This window comes from Drosophila arizonae, chromosome X (genome assembly GCF_054131065.1).
Source record: "Drosophila arizonae isolate 15081-1271.41 chromosome X, UAZ_ARI_1.0, whole genome shotgun sequence".
Lineage (NCBI taxonomy): Eukaryota > Metazoa > Arthropoda > Insecta > Diptera > Drosophilidae > Drosophila > Drosophila arizonae.
This window is the reverse complement of record NC_142927.1, coordinates 1837121-1852755: the sequence shown is the minus strand read 5'-3', so window position 1 is coordinate 1852755 and position 15635 is coordinate 1837121. Positions and strand designations below refer to the sequence as shown.

General features: G+C 42.5%; 4 protein-coding genes across 6 annotated transcripts; 1 reads left to right on the top strand and 3 right to left on the bottom strand.

Moving 5' to 3' along the window:
- The first annotated feature begins 929 nt into the window (after positions 1-929).
- LOC108618882 (uncharacterized) lies at positions 930-13301 on the top strand. Of its 3 annotated transcripts, none has more exons than XM_089475680.1 (2): positions 930-1693; positions 12203-13301. In XM_089475680.1, exons 1-2 carry the CDS (start codon positions 1626-1628, stop codon positions 13041-13043), a joined length of 909 nt encoding a protein of 302 aa, XP_089331806.1. In that variant the 5' UTR covers positions 930-1625; the 3' UTR covers positions 13044-13301. The 3 variants fall into 3 exon arrangements, with proteins under 3 accessions (XP_089331806.1, XP_017870572.1, XP_089331807.1); XM_018015083.2 differs by lacking the exon at positions 930-1693 and adding an exon at positions 10458-10635; XM_089475681.1 differs by lacking the exon at positions 930-1693 and adding an exon at positions 11289-11310.
- LOC108618866 (putative ATP-dependent RNA helicase DHX57) lies at positions 5760-10367 on the bottom strand. The gene is made up of 5 exons (XM_018015061.2): positions 10181-10367; positions 8049-10126; positions 7032-7990; positions 6522-6723; positions 5760-6461 (listed from the first exon to the last, which is right to left on the bottom strand). The coding sequence occupies exons 1-5, from the start codon at positions 10246-10248 to the stop codon at positions 5896-5898; spliced, it is 3873 nt and encodes a 1290-aa protein (XP_017870550.1). The 5' UTR covers positions 10249-10367; the 3' UTR covers positions 5760-5895.
- On the bottom strand, positions 10464-11609 carry cona (corona). The gene is made up of 3 exons (XM_018015086.2): positions 11272-11609; positions 10930-11220; positions 10464-10869 (listed from the first exon to the last, which is right to left on the bottom strand). The coding sequence occupies exons 1-3, from the start codon at positions 11431-11433 to the stop codon at positions 10690-10692; spliced, it is 633 nt and encodes a 210-aa protein (XP_017870575.1). The 5' UTR covers positions 11434-11609; the 3' UTR covers positions 10464-10689.
- Positions 13302-13433: 132 nt separating the features above from the next.
- On the bottom strand, positions 13434-15300 carry LOC108618024 (cytochrome P450 4d1-like). The gene is made up of 3 exons (XM_089475671.1): positions 14695-15300; positions 13947-14567; positions 13434-13872 (listed from the first exon to the last, which is right to left on the bottom strand). The coding sequence occupies exons 1-3, from the start codon at positions 15257-15259 to the stop codon at positions 13523-13525; spliced, it is 1536 nt and encodes a 511-aa protein (XP_089331797.1). The 5' UTR covers positions 15260-15300; the 3' UTR covers positions 13434-13522.
- Positions 15301-15635: the final 335 nt, after the last annotated feature.

The window sequence follows — 15635 nt, the reverse complement described above, 5'->3', positions numbered from 1 at the left end:
AGCTTAATGTAATAAGTACAATAAGTACAAAACAAAAGTAAAAACCATATACAGTCGAGTGTCGATAATTTGTACCCCGTTAAATAAAAAATTTCGGTAAATCAAAAAAATTCTATCCCCTTTAAAATAATTAGTTTTCAATAATTTTAATTTCTCTGTTATTCGAAAAAAAGCTAATCCTCTTGCCATTTCAAATTATCCGTACTCGACTGTATATAGGTATATATACTTATCCAATCCAACCAACATTCGGAATAGGCTTAGGTATTGACTTATTTTTCTTCCAATCAGTAACTACTGTGCCCAGCGAGGCATTGATTTCGGCTTTGCATTGTTCTTATACTCTTTAGATGTTCTTGTTGTTGTTGTTGCTATTTTCACTAGCATGGCAGCAAATTTGTCGGCGTATTTACCCACCCAACGGGTCTCAGTTCCGACTACTACTACATGTACGGGCCATGGGCCTCCCCCTTCCCAAATGGCGACGACGCGTCGATCCCAATGCCGACGCCAAACCCAAACACACCCACAACAATATCAGTAACAACAACAGCAATAACAAAGACAACACAGCAACTGCCGGAGCGCAAATGCTTTGTCTACGGATTTACTGCTTTACGACGAAGGCGCCAAGACCCACCTTAACCATGCGACCCGCCCACAATAAAGTTTCCATCATCACATGACATTTGACACATCCATCCTTTCGATTGATCTGGCAGCACCGGCGCATGCGTAAGTCCTTCAATTCGTTTTCACCATGTATTCATTGGGAGTGTGGACACTGTGGCTGGTGCACAGCGCCGCGTGCACGTCGCGCGCACCGTTTTGCATCTGCCAATAATACGACTGATGACACAGATTATTTGAGTTGAATTATCACAATGTTTTTTCTGCCCTATCCCTCGAGAGTCTAATCTGTTGACTCAAATTTGTTTTACCTAAGACCTGAGCACAGATAACTACACACATGCCTACACTTGTACACATACATACATACATACATACATACTATAGCTTTACGCCTACATACATAAGCTTAATATACGAGTAACGGCATCATCAACGGGAGCAGCGGAGGCGAAGCCAATGTAGAAGCAACAAGAAGAAGCAGCAGCAGCGGCGGCAGTGGAACATCTATAGCAAAAGATAGTGTTGATAACAGACACTCGAGAGCTTACTTACACACATGCACACATACACACGCGCTCAAATGGCTGGATAACAGAAGCTGATGACGCTGCCGCTGCCGCTGCTACTGCTAATCACGCCTACAGAGACGCCAGCGCAGGCTTAGCGCTCATAAGCAAAACTCACGCTTAAGTGGTAGCTGCAAAAAAAAATCAAGTGTGTAAAAAAAAAAAAAGAAAGAATGAAAAAACAACAAAAAAAAGTGGAGCAAACGGCCGCCGCCACCACCGCCGCTGATCGCACAGGTCGGAGCGGACATACTGGCAATTGGTCAGCGCTGAGCATGCAATGCCCTACGGCCAGCTCGGCGTATGCGCAGCCATCGAGATCTGCTCAAAAGTGTTTAACAACAATTCAAAGAAAAGAAACAGCAAAGCAACATTGCACATGATTGATAATGTTAAAACATATGTATCTCACGTGTGCTGTGACGCATGATTAAAAATTTATCGAACTCTTTCAAGTTGGAAGTGACAAAAAAAAAACTTGGATATCCCAAGCAGTAAGTCCCCCATCACAGAATGAACATAAAAAAAAGACATATAGTGCTATACTCTGATTATTTGAGATAACTGAGAAACCTGTACAAATTAGCAAAGAGATAGAACAGACAGGAGTATAAATTCTTTTATTAGTTGGTCATAAAAACCAAAATTTTGTTTATAAATTTTTTATTACTTTATGTTTGTTGACATAATGTTATATCATTTTTATATATTTAATACAAAGTAGTGCAAATCTTAACTGAAATACTTATATGTACGTTACAAGCGTCATACGCAAATCGTTAAGTCCGAATTAGTTTTCGGCTGTGCGCGATAAGACGATAAATCAGAGCATGAAAATAACTCAACGAGGTGCTAAAACATGCAATTGAGCTCAACGAAAAGGAAGTGCGAAATTGAGTGTAAAATGAGCGCACGCACACAGAGAGAGCTAAAGAGAGAGAGAGAGAGAGAGAGAGAGAGAGAGAGAGAGAGAGAGAGGCAAGCCAAGAACTGTTAATATGAGCAATTTACATGCGATGCACAATCAACTGTGTGATTCTCTTGCTCTTGCTCTTGTTCTTGTTCTTGTTCTTATTTGCGGAACTAGAACTGCTCCAGAAAGATCGTTAAATTTGAATGGAAATTCTGATTTGAGCTGTGATTCATTTGCATTGAGCGCATATTTCTTTCGCTTATCATTGATAAGTATAATTTATTACTATCGTATTAGCTGCATTTGATACTTTGATGTATCGACGTTGGTATCAACAGTTCGAACATTTCAATGAAAAAAATAAACATTTCATGAAAAACATAAATTAAAAAAAACGCGAGTCAAGTGTATTTAAATAAATTCAAATGAATTGTAATTGATGGGCGCAAAAATTCAACTCTGTTTTAACTGCGACACACACACACACACCTGATTTATAGATCGATCGATGTTTCACATGAAATACAGACACGCACACGCACATGCACACACACATACACATACACCTGCTGAACGTTCAATGTCAGCACCTGAATATGATTAATTTGCTGTTTGCTCTGATGTCTGCGCCTAAAAGTTGACAAATCAAAATCAAAGTCTAACATTTATTTGACTGATGGAAAGTAAATAACAATCATACAAAATCGAAGTCTATAACATGTCGCGACCAATTTATTGAGTAAATAACAAAATATGAAATATCCAATAAATTATTAAACGTTTCAATTGTAAACATTGACTCATTTTCTTACAATTAGAGATATATATTCATATATTTAATAATTATATCTGAAGAAATTTAAAATTGAAAAATATATACAAAGCAAAAAAAAATAAAAAATGTATTTAATTTTATAATTAAAACTGAAAGAATTTAGAATTCAAAAATATTTATTAAATTAAAAATTATTTTTGTATATTTAATAATTTTAACTAAAAACAAGTAAGAAAGCTCTAGTCGAGACTGCTCGACTACGAGATCCCCTGAACCCTTGGAGTGCTAGCTATTTCAATAATTTTTCGCGTCTTTCAGCTTACACAAGAAACACACACACATACACAAACACATACACATACAAGCACCCACGCATAAACACGCATGGGCTGCAGTCTGCGCTTACTATGAGAACTTAATTGTTTAATAACTTTTTTTGTGGACGTACGATCTTCATGAAACTTTCAGATTATGATTATAACATGAATATGCATGTAATTGCCAAAGCACAAGTCTCTAGTATTTGAAATACGCGTTTTACAAAAGTGAGGGTGAGGGGGTGAATTTAGAGGTGGGGGGTAAATTTTAACAAAAACCGAAATTGTATAAATTGCATATAAGCATACATTCAAAATTTGGAGACTCTAGCAATAAAGGTGTAGAAGATATAATTTTATAACTGGTTTTCGATAAGGTTTTTCATCGATAAAAAAAGATCGGGATGAGTTATCGAATTTTAATGATAAACTCGATATCCGCGCTGTAATTACGAACATTTTACAAAAAATTTGAAGTCTCTAGCTCTTATATCTTCGGAAATCGACGCGTTCAAACATACGGACAGACGGACAGACGGACAGACGGACAGACGGACAGACGGACAGACAGACAGACAGACAGACGGACAGGGCCAAATCAACTCAGCTCGTCACCCTGATCAAGAATATATATACTTTGTGGGGTCTGCCACGCCTCCTTCTGCCTGTTACATACATTTCAACAAAACCATTATACCCTGATTTCCCATTTTCAATGGGTTCAGGGTATAAAAATTTAAAATTAAAACAAGTAAGAAAGCTCTAGTCGAGACTGCTCGACTACGAGATCCCCTGAACCCTTGGAGCAATAGATATTTCAATAATTTTTCGCGACTTTTAGCTTACACAAGAAACACGCACACACACACACAGACAGGCACGTACGCACACACAGGCACACATACACACACACGCATACAGACACACATACACAAACACACGCGCATACTCACACAAACGCATACACACACACACATACACACACATACACATACATACACACACAAGCACCCACGCATAAACGCATGGGCTGCAGTGTGCGCTTACTATGAGAACTTAATTGTTTAATAACTTTTTTTATAGACGTACGATCTTCATGAAACTTTCAGATTATGATTATAACATGAATATGCATGTAATTGCCAAAGCACAAGTCTCTAGTATTTGAAATACGCTTTTTACAAAAGTGAGGGTGAGGGGGTGAATTTAAGGGTGGGGGGTAAATTTTAACAAAAACCGAAATTGTATAAATTGCATATAAGCATACAATAAAAATTTGGAGACTATAGCAATAAAGGTGTAGAAGATATAATTTTATAACTGGTTTTCGATAAGGTTTTTTATCGATAAAAAAAGATCGGGATGAGTTATCGATTTTTAATGATAAACTTGATATGCGCGCTGTAATTACGGACATTTTAAAAGAAATTTGAATTCTCTAGCTCTTATATCTTCTGAAATCGACGCGTTCATACATACGGACAGACGGACAGACGGACAGACGGACAGACGGACGGACGGACAGACGGACAGACGGACAGACGGACAGACAGACGGACAGGGCCAAATCAACTCAGCTCGTCACCCTGATCAAGAATATATATACTTTGTGGGGTCTGCCACGCCTCCTTCTCCCTGTTACATACATTTCAACAAAACCATTATACCCTGATTTCCCATTTTCAATGGGTTCAGGGTATAAAAAGATAACCAAAACAAAGGAAAAAATTTTTTGATTAAAAAATTTAATCTAAAGGCATATGAAATCAAACGACAATAAAAATTTTAGAATATGAAAAAATCTATTGCCTGAAAAAAATTAAGCTTAGATTGATTTCAATTTTATAAAACTTTTTTACAATAAATTTACAATAATTAAATAAATTTAAAGGGTTTCGTTTTTTTTTTTTTTTTTTTTTAATTTAAAATTTAAATTATTTTTTTCTATTTTTTTTTTATTTAGTTTTATTTAAAAAAATGTGCTTTATTATTTTTCTTTTTTAACACAAATCTTGGAGATTTGCGATCGGCTCCTTGAGCTCGGTAATATAGCTAGATCTTGTATCAATTATATGAGAAGACATTATGCTCATATTTTTTGTTTAATTGCTAGTCCTTGAACAAGTATTGGTCAGTCAGGTGGAGCCGTTTTAAATTCTCATTTCTTTTTGAGCAGATTATAGAAAACCCCTTTGCGATTTTCATAGGCTTAGATGGCTTAAAATATATACATATATGTACATCTGGCTTAACATATATTTTTTTATATTTATCTATATAAGGTATTTGTGTATGCAACGTGGAAAGTTTGTTTCCTTTCTATGTGATTCACATGATAACAAGTTTTATAGCTGTAAAGCTAATAAATATACACTCGATAGTCATCTAGTACGTAAAGTATCTATAGTATCTATCTATCTCCCTCTCTTGCACGAACTGCTTTACGTAGCTCTTTCTCTCTCCGTCAGAGATTATCTTTTCCATTTGTATGACATGCTGTTCAATTGAATGATTGACTGACTGTGATTGTTTGATTGATTGATAAAACATTGTAATTCCATTTGGCTGTATAAATTTGTTTAATTGTATTGTACTCGCATTATAAAATAGTATAAGCTTTGCTATTGGCTTGGCTGATGTGATACAAAAAGACTGAATGTACGGAACAATGAGCGGCTAATGCATTAGACATTAATAGTTGTTGCTTATTAGATGCACAATGTTCGCAATGATCTTGCAGCCATTCTTGTGGTGCAACAAATTGAGGCACGGATCGCGTATCTTCTCCTCGAGCAGCTTGATCAGTTCGGTGCGCATACATTGGATCAGCTCAGCTGTCTCATGGTTGTGCGCCTTCACGATGATCCAGCCGCTCTCGAGTAGAAACAGGAAGTCACCATCATGGAGCTCCACCTTGAAATCGGAGCCGGCAAACAGGACCAGGGCAATCAGGGGCAGCATTGAGCAGTCGCGTATGTAAATGGAGCTGGTGCACACCTTCTCCTGGTAGACAAGGAACGGGGCCTGGAAGACAGCGACCTGTGAGTTGACAGAGGACGGGTGGATGCGTACATAGCCATCGCCGCGCGTCTTAAAGCGCAAATCCTGATGGCCGGGCTCGCGCGGCACTGCGCCACCGGCTGTCTGTATATAGACGCGATCCGGTGTCATGATCTTCACAATATTCGGATAGAGTGCAGCACAGAGCAGCGATGTCAGCAGTCGATTGTTCTCGCCGTTCACGTTCTGTTCGTGACCTGAAGCAACAGAGCATAAGTACATCAACTGGATGAGGATCAGGGTAGTTAGCTATTCACCTGTTAGCTGGAGTACATTGTCGCTGCTATTCGGCCTGCGTCGTGGCACATTCACCGGCACAAATCCAATCGAGACGAGCAACTCCAGATACTGATACTTGAGATCTGCAATCATCTCCAGCGTGTTGATTGACAGGTAGTTCGTACTCGCATAATTTCGACTGGCTCCATAATGTCCACGTTTCGCTACAGCGAGCCATTTCTGCGAGGACGAGGCAAGAGGAGAAGACGTTAAATAAGAGTCAACTGACTGACTGACTGATTGATTTTAGACTGTTTAGTGATTGATCTACTGACTTTCTTAGGTATAGACTGATCGACTGATTGATTGATCGATGAGCTAATAGATCGATTAATTAACATGCTAGCTATATGACTGTTTTGCCTTTCCCGATTATGGATCGACTGACGATCTGATCGACATGTGTCCATATCGCACCAAAGTATACTTGATTGATTAGCCTTGCCTATGCATGTTCATTGAGTGTCTTCCGTGTTCTTTTAACTTACTCGATAAGCATTCAGCACGGTCAGATGGTCGCTGTGATCGAGCGCGAATTGTCGCTTGCGTTTGTCGGCCTCGTCGCGCTTGTTCAGCGGACTGACGAACGGCGATTTGTTGCTCAGGCAGGCGGCGATGGTGAGCACGCTGTCCAGGCACTGGAAGATGGCGCCGTAGAGCATCAGTTTGCCAATGCGCACGTCCACGGGCAACGCGGCCAAATGGTGGCCAAGTGGCGTTAGCTGATCGTCGATGTCCAAGGCGCCGACATCTCGCAATCGCATCAGCGCGCCCTGCACGCTGTCCTCCTTGGGCGCATCCAGTGTTTCGAGCAGCACGGAGAGGGTATTGCGCGAGGCGAACATTGACAGCGTCTTGATGCGTAGCACAATCTGCTCGAGCGGCACTCGCTGTATCTCGGGCACCGGCTGGGCCAATATGTGATGCTCATATCGATAGCGGGTATACAAATGGATGCACACGCCGGGCATCACACGGCCGGCTCGGCCTTTGCGCTGTTTGGCATTGGCGCGCGACACCCAGACCAGATCTAACGATTCCATATTCCGGTTCGAGTCGAAGCCCTTCTCCTTCATGAGGCCGCAGTCGATGACAAAGACGCAATCATCGATCGTGACAGATGTCTCGGCTATATTCGTGCTGAGCACAATTTTTCGTTTTCCCGGCGGTGCACGCTTGAAGACCATCGCCTGATCTTCGCTGGACAAGGCTGAATGCAATGGGATGAGCAAATACTTTCCAGAACGCGGGCCCACTGCGCTGTCCTGCAGCGCATTGAGCACCGCTTGTATCTCCTGAAAGCCGGGCAGAAAGATGAGGATGCTGCCCTCACGCGGCCAATGATGATCGCCCTCCACAATGTATTTGAGCACAGACTCAATTAGATCTGGATTGATCATCATTGGCTCCATCAGGTAGATGCTCTTGCATGTCGTCTTGCTGTAGTCTGAAAATGGATACGAATTGGGAGTTTAGTCTGATGGTCGATTAGTTACGTAGCTTACCCGAATAGCGGGCGTAGGTCTCGGCTAGCGTCAGATTCTCGTCCTTGATCTTGGGGCCAGGCGGCTCACTGCTGGCCTGGAGATCGGCGAATTCCAGCACACTTTCCAGCACCTCCTGGTCCTTCTTCTTGAGCTTGCGACAGAACTTCGTGTCGCATTCCATAACAAAATCACAAGCATCCAGTATATCCTCAAGGAAGAGCTGTTCCACTGGAAACGTACGTCCCGGTATATCCAGCACAGGTGCGCCGCCAAAGTAATTGGAAAAGAGCGACGCATTCAACGTGGCGGACATGAGTATCACTTTAAGATCCTTGCGTTCCCGCAATATATTCTTGAGTATAAGCAACAGGAAATCTGAGTCCTGCGATCGCTCGTGCACTTCGTCCACAATCACATGGCTAACGTTGGTTAGCAGCGGATCGGAGGACAGGCGTCGCAACAGTATGCCAGTGGTGCAGAAGGTCAGCCTCGTGCTTTCCGAGATCTTGTTCTCAAGCCGTATCTGATAGCCAACCAGCCGGCCAATGCGATCCACACGCTCGGCGGCCACACGCTCAGCCACACCGATAGCCGAGAGTCGACGCGGCTGCGTACAGATAATCTCTACATGGGGCATGTCTTCAGATGTAGCCTTGCAGGCCTGGAAGAACCAATCGTCCAATATGAACTGCGGCACTTGGGTGCTCTTGCCACAGCCGGTCTCGCCTGAAATGACAACCACCTGGTTGCTCCTGATGAGCGCCATAATGCGCTCGATTTCGGCAAAGGCAGGCAGCTTCCTGCGGCCCTCGATCGACTTGATGTAGCTACTTTCGCGCCGGCGGTCGTTGAACTGCTTCAACAGGTTGCGATTCATAGATGCCAATGCGGCGGCATTCCGCTGATAAGTGCCGCCATCGTTGCGCGACGTTTGTCCGCGCTCGTAGTGGCTGGGACGCGGCTTTGCCGCTGCCCCCTCGTTGGCATCTTGATCAGCGCCATTTGCCGGCTCTTCGTGGAAGAGCGAATGCTTGGGCGAAGGGAAACGGGTGGTGTCCAGGCTGCCGGCCAGACCCTCATCCGTTTGCAGCATCTCACATACGCTGTAGATGCAGGGAATGCCGTCTCGGCAAATTTGGCGCGCCTCCTGGTACAGACGGCGAGCGAAGCGCAAGCGCAGCTCATGTGGTATATCGTGGCAGGTGGTCTTGAGGTAGATGTATGGCGCTTCGTATGGATAACGACTGCCCGGCGGAAAACGCACCTCCACGTGGAACCACTGCTCATTCTCGTTCTCATCCAGATTGTCGGCACGCTTGCGCTCCGGTGTCCCCGTCACCTCGGGCTGTGCTGGCACATGGGCAAATCGGCATTTGGGTCCAAATTTACACGTGCCATCACGATCAAAATTGCGACAACGTTGCGGCGCCTTCTTCTTCTTGTCCAATGCCGCTTGGCGAACGGCAGCGGCTGCCGCAAGCACTGCTTCCCGCGCCTTGCGCACCTCCGATGGGCTGTGCGCCAGCAGATGTTCAATCTTAAACTTAAGATTCCAAACGCTGTTATATTCACGCTCCTCGAATGCCTTGTCGTAGATGGACTGCAGAGCTTCCTTCTCGTCGGCTCGCATATCCAGCAGACTCGCCTCGTCGTGTGCCTCTAGCTCCAGGATTTCATTGGCAGGCACGCGCATATAGCGTTTATACAGCAACAGCAGCGCTGCTTCCGTATCGTGTGAGCAATGCTCATACGCTTCTAGGCAATGAGCAGGATGGAAGCCATAGTTCTCCAGCTTGAGCAGTGCATAGCGACGCAAACGGTCGTCATCGGCTGTGCTGCTGGACGTCGCACTAACACCTTGAACACTTTGCACTTGGAGTGTACCGCGATCCTCCCAGTAGGCATGCTTAATACCTTTCCCGCCACGCCCCCGATCCTTGTATTTGGCGATGTCATCGAGCTTGAAGTCCGGTCCGTGTATGGTGCGCAATGTGTCCATTGTCAGTTGTTGTGACTCATCGCTGAGCCGCAGCACGTGCAGCTCCGTCTTGCGGGATTTGTTATCCGGCACCGATTTTGGTGGCGCCTGAACATTCCTACACATAGAAAGTGGATCAATGGCGATTATCGTGATGAAATTATCCACTTACGTTGTGCGCACATCGCTAGGCGGTCGCACGTGCCAGTCCTCCATGCATTGGCGTGACAGCTCGTCCATGTTTACAGAATTTCGTTAACTAGTCTAAGCAATTTCGCAATTAAAGCTAATAACCCAAAAATGGCCAATGGAACATTACCAAGTCAGCAATGTGCCAGAACGCCTTTCGATAACACGCAACAGCTGTTTTGATTTGTCTCATCAAGACTGTTGACGGTTACGGCGTTGCCACATCAGCAATGTCGAGAAATAAACAGTAACATTTGAATAGTAAGTCATGTACGGGGGACATCTTTATTATTGTAGTATATCTTGAGACATGTATAGAACGTTTGGAAATTGTGTGTGAAAAAAAAAGTATAATAGAATAAAATTATTATAGCCCTTTCCTATTTCAACGAACTTGGACTTCAAATCCCTGTCCGACCTCGCTGGAATGGCAGACAAGTATATTAATATTTTAATTTCTAAATTATTGCCGACTATAACCGTTAAACCCGTTTACATTGACTCTAATTCAATTTTCTCAAGAGCAGCTGTCTCCTTTAAAAGTGAATTGAATTCGGCTTGATGTTCCGCCAAACGCTTCTTATACTTAGCTTTCAAACTTTCAGTTTTCGATTTTATGGTTTCTATTTGATTTTTCATTTCCAATATGCGATCAACCAACATGGCGTGAGGCTAGACAAAAAAGTTTACTTTTCATATGCAACATTTTAAAGATGTGCTTTTCACACTTACCATTTCGGTGTAATCGTCGAATCCCTCTTTGAGGGCATTCGCTTCAGTGGCCTTGATGGCCTCGGTACAGTGTGTGGCATATGCATGTGCACATTCATCCTCTGCCTTGAACAAACGGTTCAATTTTTGCAACTGTTCTTTGTGCATAGCGCATATTTTCATGGCCGTTGAAACATTGATGTTAACTGGTTGATTAAGCGCACACATCAATCCAAATTTATCTTCCACTATTTTTGAGCAATTGTTTTGCTCAGCAGTAATTAATTCACTCAGTTTTCTATTACTAGATTCCTGCGAAACAACTGTTAGATTTACAAATGTAGAGGAATATCGCAAATTTACCGTATAGTTTAGACATTGCGTAGCGCATTCTTTGATCAGGTTTGTTATTTCTGCTAGATCAGAGCTAGTTTGGTCGGTCTCTTCCTGCTCTTCGCCCAACAAATCCTCATTTACCGACATTTCCATATCAAAGTCAACCGGATTATCGTCAGCAAAAGACATGTTTTATTTAATAGGACACCAAGTACTTCGCGCTTCTTACTGTGTTCCGCTTTGATTGTTGCAAGCAACTGAATCTATCGTGTATCGTTTACAGCTGTCAATCGAATAATTAACTTTGATGGCAGGTGGCAATACAATCGGATTAAATGTGATATTCAAATTTGAGTAACATTCAGAAAATGTGCAAAAATGTTCTAGAGCTAAATAGTTTTTTACGCGCTCCACTTTATTTGCCATTTTTTTACAATACTTTATTGTTTAAAAAATGTAACATTATTAATCGAGTAGTTATTGCTTACCAATAGGACCATCACAAGCCCGCAATAGTCGATATACAAGATTAAATAATAATTTTAACTCTTATATGAAAGGACAATGCAGATTGGTACATGATGTGGGTGTATGTATGAATAACTCTTGTTCGCCAGATGCCTTATGATCAGTTTATAATTTGTTTGACATCGTCTCGAGCGTTTTGCTACCAAAAATTTGGTGTGCCGACTTTCAATTAATTATGAATATATTAATGAGTAAATAAAGCTGCCTATCGAGTAAATCTCTTTGAGATGTGGCAGCATCAGATTGGGGAAATAATCGATATTCAAATTGAATTATGTATGTGGCGGCATCAAATTGGGGAAATAATTCATATTTTAAGGAATTATGAATTTTGCTTCTTGGTCAGGTTCAACAATTGAAATTTTTGGATGGCAGGATACATCTTATAATATATATATTTATTTTCGTTAAACTTTTATATATATTGCAGCCCAAACATGGCAAATCGGAACAAATCGCTGCAACTGAAGAAGTTTAAGCGCATTGCCAGCAAAGCGCTACGCGTGGAACGTGAAAGATGTGAGCTGGAAATAAAGTTGAGCAACTCTAAGTCAAACAAAGTGATTCGAGATACACAACCGGAAATGAAAGACCTACACTTGCTGCCGCCTGTGGCGGTAAAGCGGCCGTCGAGTAGATTAATGGCAATGGGCATGAGGCCATGTTCACAGTCACAGCCGCCCAGTTTTCGAAAGATGATGAGCATACCGCATGGTGCTAGGAGTGATGACCTGCCTGCCCGCAGGCTGGACAGAAAGCTAATTGGTCGGCTTTCAGATGATATTTTTCTACTTGGCCGCCGATCGCAGGACGATCATCTCTATCATCAGCAACGCATTCGCCGCACACAAGACGACCAGATTTTTGCACGTCGTCCAACGGTGCAACAACACCGTTCCAAAGATGACAATATAATGCATCGTCGCACGGCGAAGCATTTGCAGGAGCATGCCCACCAACAAGCTCGAGTAGCCACAGCAGCCGCGGCAGCAGCTGCTTCTACAGTGGTTGCCCAAATCCGTAAAGATGCCATTGACGCCGTTGCACGTCAACAGGCTCCCTATATGCGCATGGCAGCCCTTGCCAGTACCCGACCTAACTCGAGCAACCCTAATCCTAAAGAGAGCGACCAACGCCGCCTAATCCGCAATTCGAATTTACTGAGCTCGGCGCTCAGCATTATTCGTGAAATGGATCCAGCCTTTCTGGAGACACTCTGTTATGCCATTCATGATCAAGTCAGCAAGGAAGACCCACCGGAGTCTGATTAATTAACTTCAACGATATTAAGCTCCATCCATACATACATACATATATCGATATAGTTTTTGTTGGTTTGCTTCCCTTTCGCCAATTTAAAAATTGATTTGATCAATTTTATGTTTTAGTTCCACATTGCTAAACACTCAACTAAGGAATCAATCAATTTTGTTTGAAGGCAAATGAGGCGTTGCAAGGAAACTATAATATGTATAAATGATTCATCATTCTGTCGGCATTAAAAAAAACTTTATATTTGGCGAAACCAATTCATTGTGTATTTAAACTATTTTTATTTAAAATGGAATATCAATATGCATGCTTGTTTCTCACAATCTCCCTTTCTCCCAGTGAGGCACTTTTCCACATCAGACACTGCATTGTTACGATAATTACTCGACTTTATCGATAGATTAGACGTATTTATTGAATACACACATCTCCATTTGCAAAATCATAACGGAAAATGTATACATATATGTGAAATAAATTAGAGGATTCGCTGCTTGAGCTTAAACATGAGTGGATCCTTGGTGCGAAGGATCAGCTCAGCAATAAGCACTGGTGGCTCCTCCGCATTTCCAACAAATTCAACTTCATAATGTCGCAAAACGTTCGCCGCTATCGCTTTAATTTCGAGTACGGCAAATTTCTGACCAATGCAGTTGCGCGGGCCAGCCGAGAAGGGAATGTAGGCATAAGGATTGAGTTTCTCTGCACTCGTTACGACGTCAAAACGCTCAGGCTTAAACGTATTTGGCTCACTGAAGAGATCCTCACGTCGACCCAAAAGCAATGGCGAAATTCCTATATTTGTACCGGCCGGAATGATTTTGCCATCTGATTTATAGTTAAGTAGTTACTAATACATATAGTATATGTACATATATATAAATATATCAAATGCAACTTACTTATTTCACACTCCTTGAGCACCTTTCGGCCTAGCAGCGGGACCGATGGATACATACGCAACGTTTCCTTGATGCACAGATCCATATAATGGAGGTTGTTGAGCAGATCATAAGTAACAGGAGTCTCTCTGTCGTTGCCAAGTACGGAGACAATTTCCTCAACGCACTTGCGCTGGCACTCCGGATACAATGCGATGTTATAGAAGAAAAACATAATGGCCGAGGATGTGGTATCATGGCCCTCAAACATGAAGGTATCCACCTCCTCACGTATATCTACATTGGTCAGCGGCTTGTCGTCGATCTTCGACTGCAGCAAAATGTCCAGGAAAGCCATCTTGCGCTTGGCACCCACATCTGTATCGTCCGAGCTCTGTGTTGAGCTGTTTGCGCGGAGCAGCTCTTGACGACGCTGCACGATGATTTTCTCTGTAAAGCTGTGCAGCACTTTCAAGGCTCGACGCTCGGCTCTAGCCAGAGGAGTTAGCATGTAGGTCAGATCGAAGCGATAGAAGATGTTGAACATGCGCTTGTGCAGCACCATCGAAATGGTCTTCACTGCACGAATGTAATCCGAGTCGTCGTTCGTCTGTGCATTGATTGACACACCCATAGCAGTTTCTAAACAGAAAAGAAGAGGAGAAGAGATAAGAGGCTATTGATTGTAGGCCTATTATAAGATTATGTATATTTTAAAAATGCGTTTTTAAAATGCAAATCTGATGAAGCTTAGGATTCGGCTACTTACCACAAATAGTGTCCATTGTGCAAAGATTGATCCAATCGTATAGATTAAAACCACCTTGGCCCTGCTGCTGGCGTTCCCTCTCCAAATTCTTGAGCAGTACACGCGACTCACGCTCAAAAATGTCGACGAATTGGTACAGAATTTTGAAGTGGAAAGCAGGCGTAATGATCTTGCGGCGTTTATGCCATTTGCGACCACGGCTGATGAGTAGACCTTCTTTGAGCCATGGCTCGAGGGCATTGTACTCACCGGCCTTGTCATTAAATCGAAGTGTGCCAAGGACCACTTCCACATCCTTGAGATTGCCCATGAGCAGGTTTAGCTCTGGGCCTAGCCACACTTTGAGCGTATAATCCTTGCCATATGTTTCCATGAAACCCCTAACCTTTATAATAAGTTCATGAGGTTCCATGCCCACGAAGTGATAGCCATGACCGACTACTGGCAACGTCGGCGCACTACCCAAATCTCGCGTCACCTCGATAAGGTGCTTGAACTTCAGCTGATAGATGAGTAGGCCCACAAATAGAGCGCTAGCCAGAATAAGACCCAACACCAGGAACATCTCGATCGCAACAATTCACAAAATCAACTGAAACTTCGACCTTCCATTACCAATATTTTTATTGCGAATCTTATCATGGCTTATTCGAAATACAAACAATTATAAAGTTGGCTAATACTTATAGTTGGACTATCTAATCGCATACACACCAAATTCAATTCCTTGAGTACGTAGCTATTTAATCTATCCGTTATTCTTAACTGGCTCTAGGTCTGAGATCACTTGCTCTTATTTCAATGACTTTATGGAAACTGTAAATTTATTATTCGAAACAATTTGAAGCAATAAAAAATCATAGTAAATATTTCAAAATATGGAGAATCGCTATTAAAAGGGCAGCATTTCCAAGAAGGAAGAGGCTTTAAAGCCAACTGCT

Excerpts from the sequence above, each read along its gene's own strand:
- LOC108618882 (XM_089475680.1), top strand. The coding sequence starts at position 1,626 with ATGATTAAAAATTTATCGAACTCTTTCAAGTTGGAAGTGACAAAAAAA. Across the intron at positions 1,694-12,202 it reads AAACTTGGATATCCCAAGCA|CCCAAACATGGCAAATCGGA; the intron begins GTAAGTCCCCCA and ends TATATATTGCAG.
- LOC108618866 (XM_018015061.2), bottom strand. The coding sequence starts at position 10,248 with ATGGACGAGCTGTCACGCCAATGCATGGAGGACTGGCACGTGCGACCG. Across the intron at positions 10,127-10,180 it reads CCTAGCGATGTGCGCACAAC|GAATGTTCAGGCGCCACCAA; the intron begins GTAAGTGGATAA and ends TTCTATGTGTAG. Across the intron at positions 6,462-6,521 it reads CAATGTACTCCAGCTAACAG|GTCACGAACAGAACGTGAAC; the intron begins GTGAATAGCTAA and ends CTGTTGCTTCAG.
- cona (XM_018015086.2), bottom strand. The coding sequence starts at position 11,433 with ATGTCTTTTGCTGACGATAATCCGGTTGACTTTGATATGGAAATGTCG. Across the intron at positions 11,221-11,271 it reads CGCAATGTCTAAACTATACG|GAATCTAGTAATAGAAAACT; the intron begins GTAAATTTGCGA and ends GTTGTTTCGCAG. Across the intron at positions 10,870-10,929 it reads TCGACGATTACACCGAAATG|CCTCACGCCATGTTGGTTGA; the intron begins GTAAGTGTGAAA and ends TTTTTTGTCTAG.
- LOC108618024 (XM_089475671.1), bottom strand. The coding sequence starts at position 15,259 with ATGTTCCTGGTGTTGGGTCTTATTCTGGCTAGCGCTCTATTTGTGGGC. Across the intron at positions 14,568-14,694 it reads CACAATGGACACTATTTGTG|AAACTGCTATGGGTGTGTCA; the intron begins GTAAGTAGCCGA and ends TTTTCTGTTTAG. Across the intron at positions 13,873-13,946 it reads GCTCAAGGAGTGTGAAATAA|ATGGCAAAATCATTCCGGCC; the intron begins GTAAGTTGCATT and ends ACTATAAATCAG.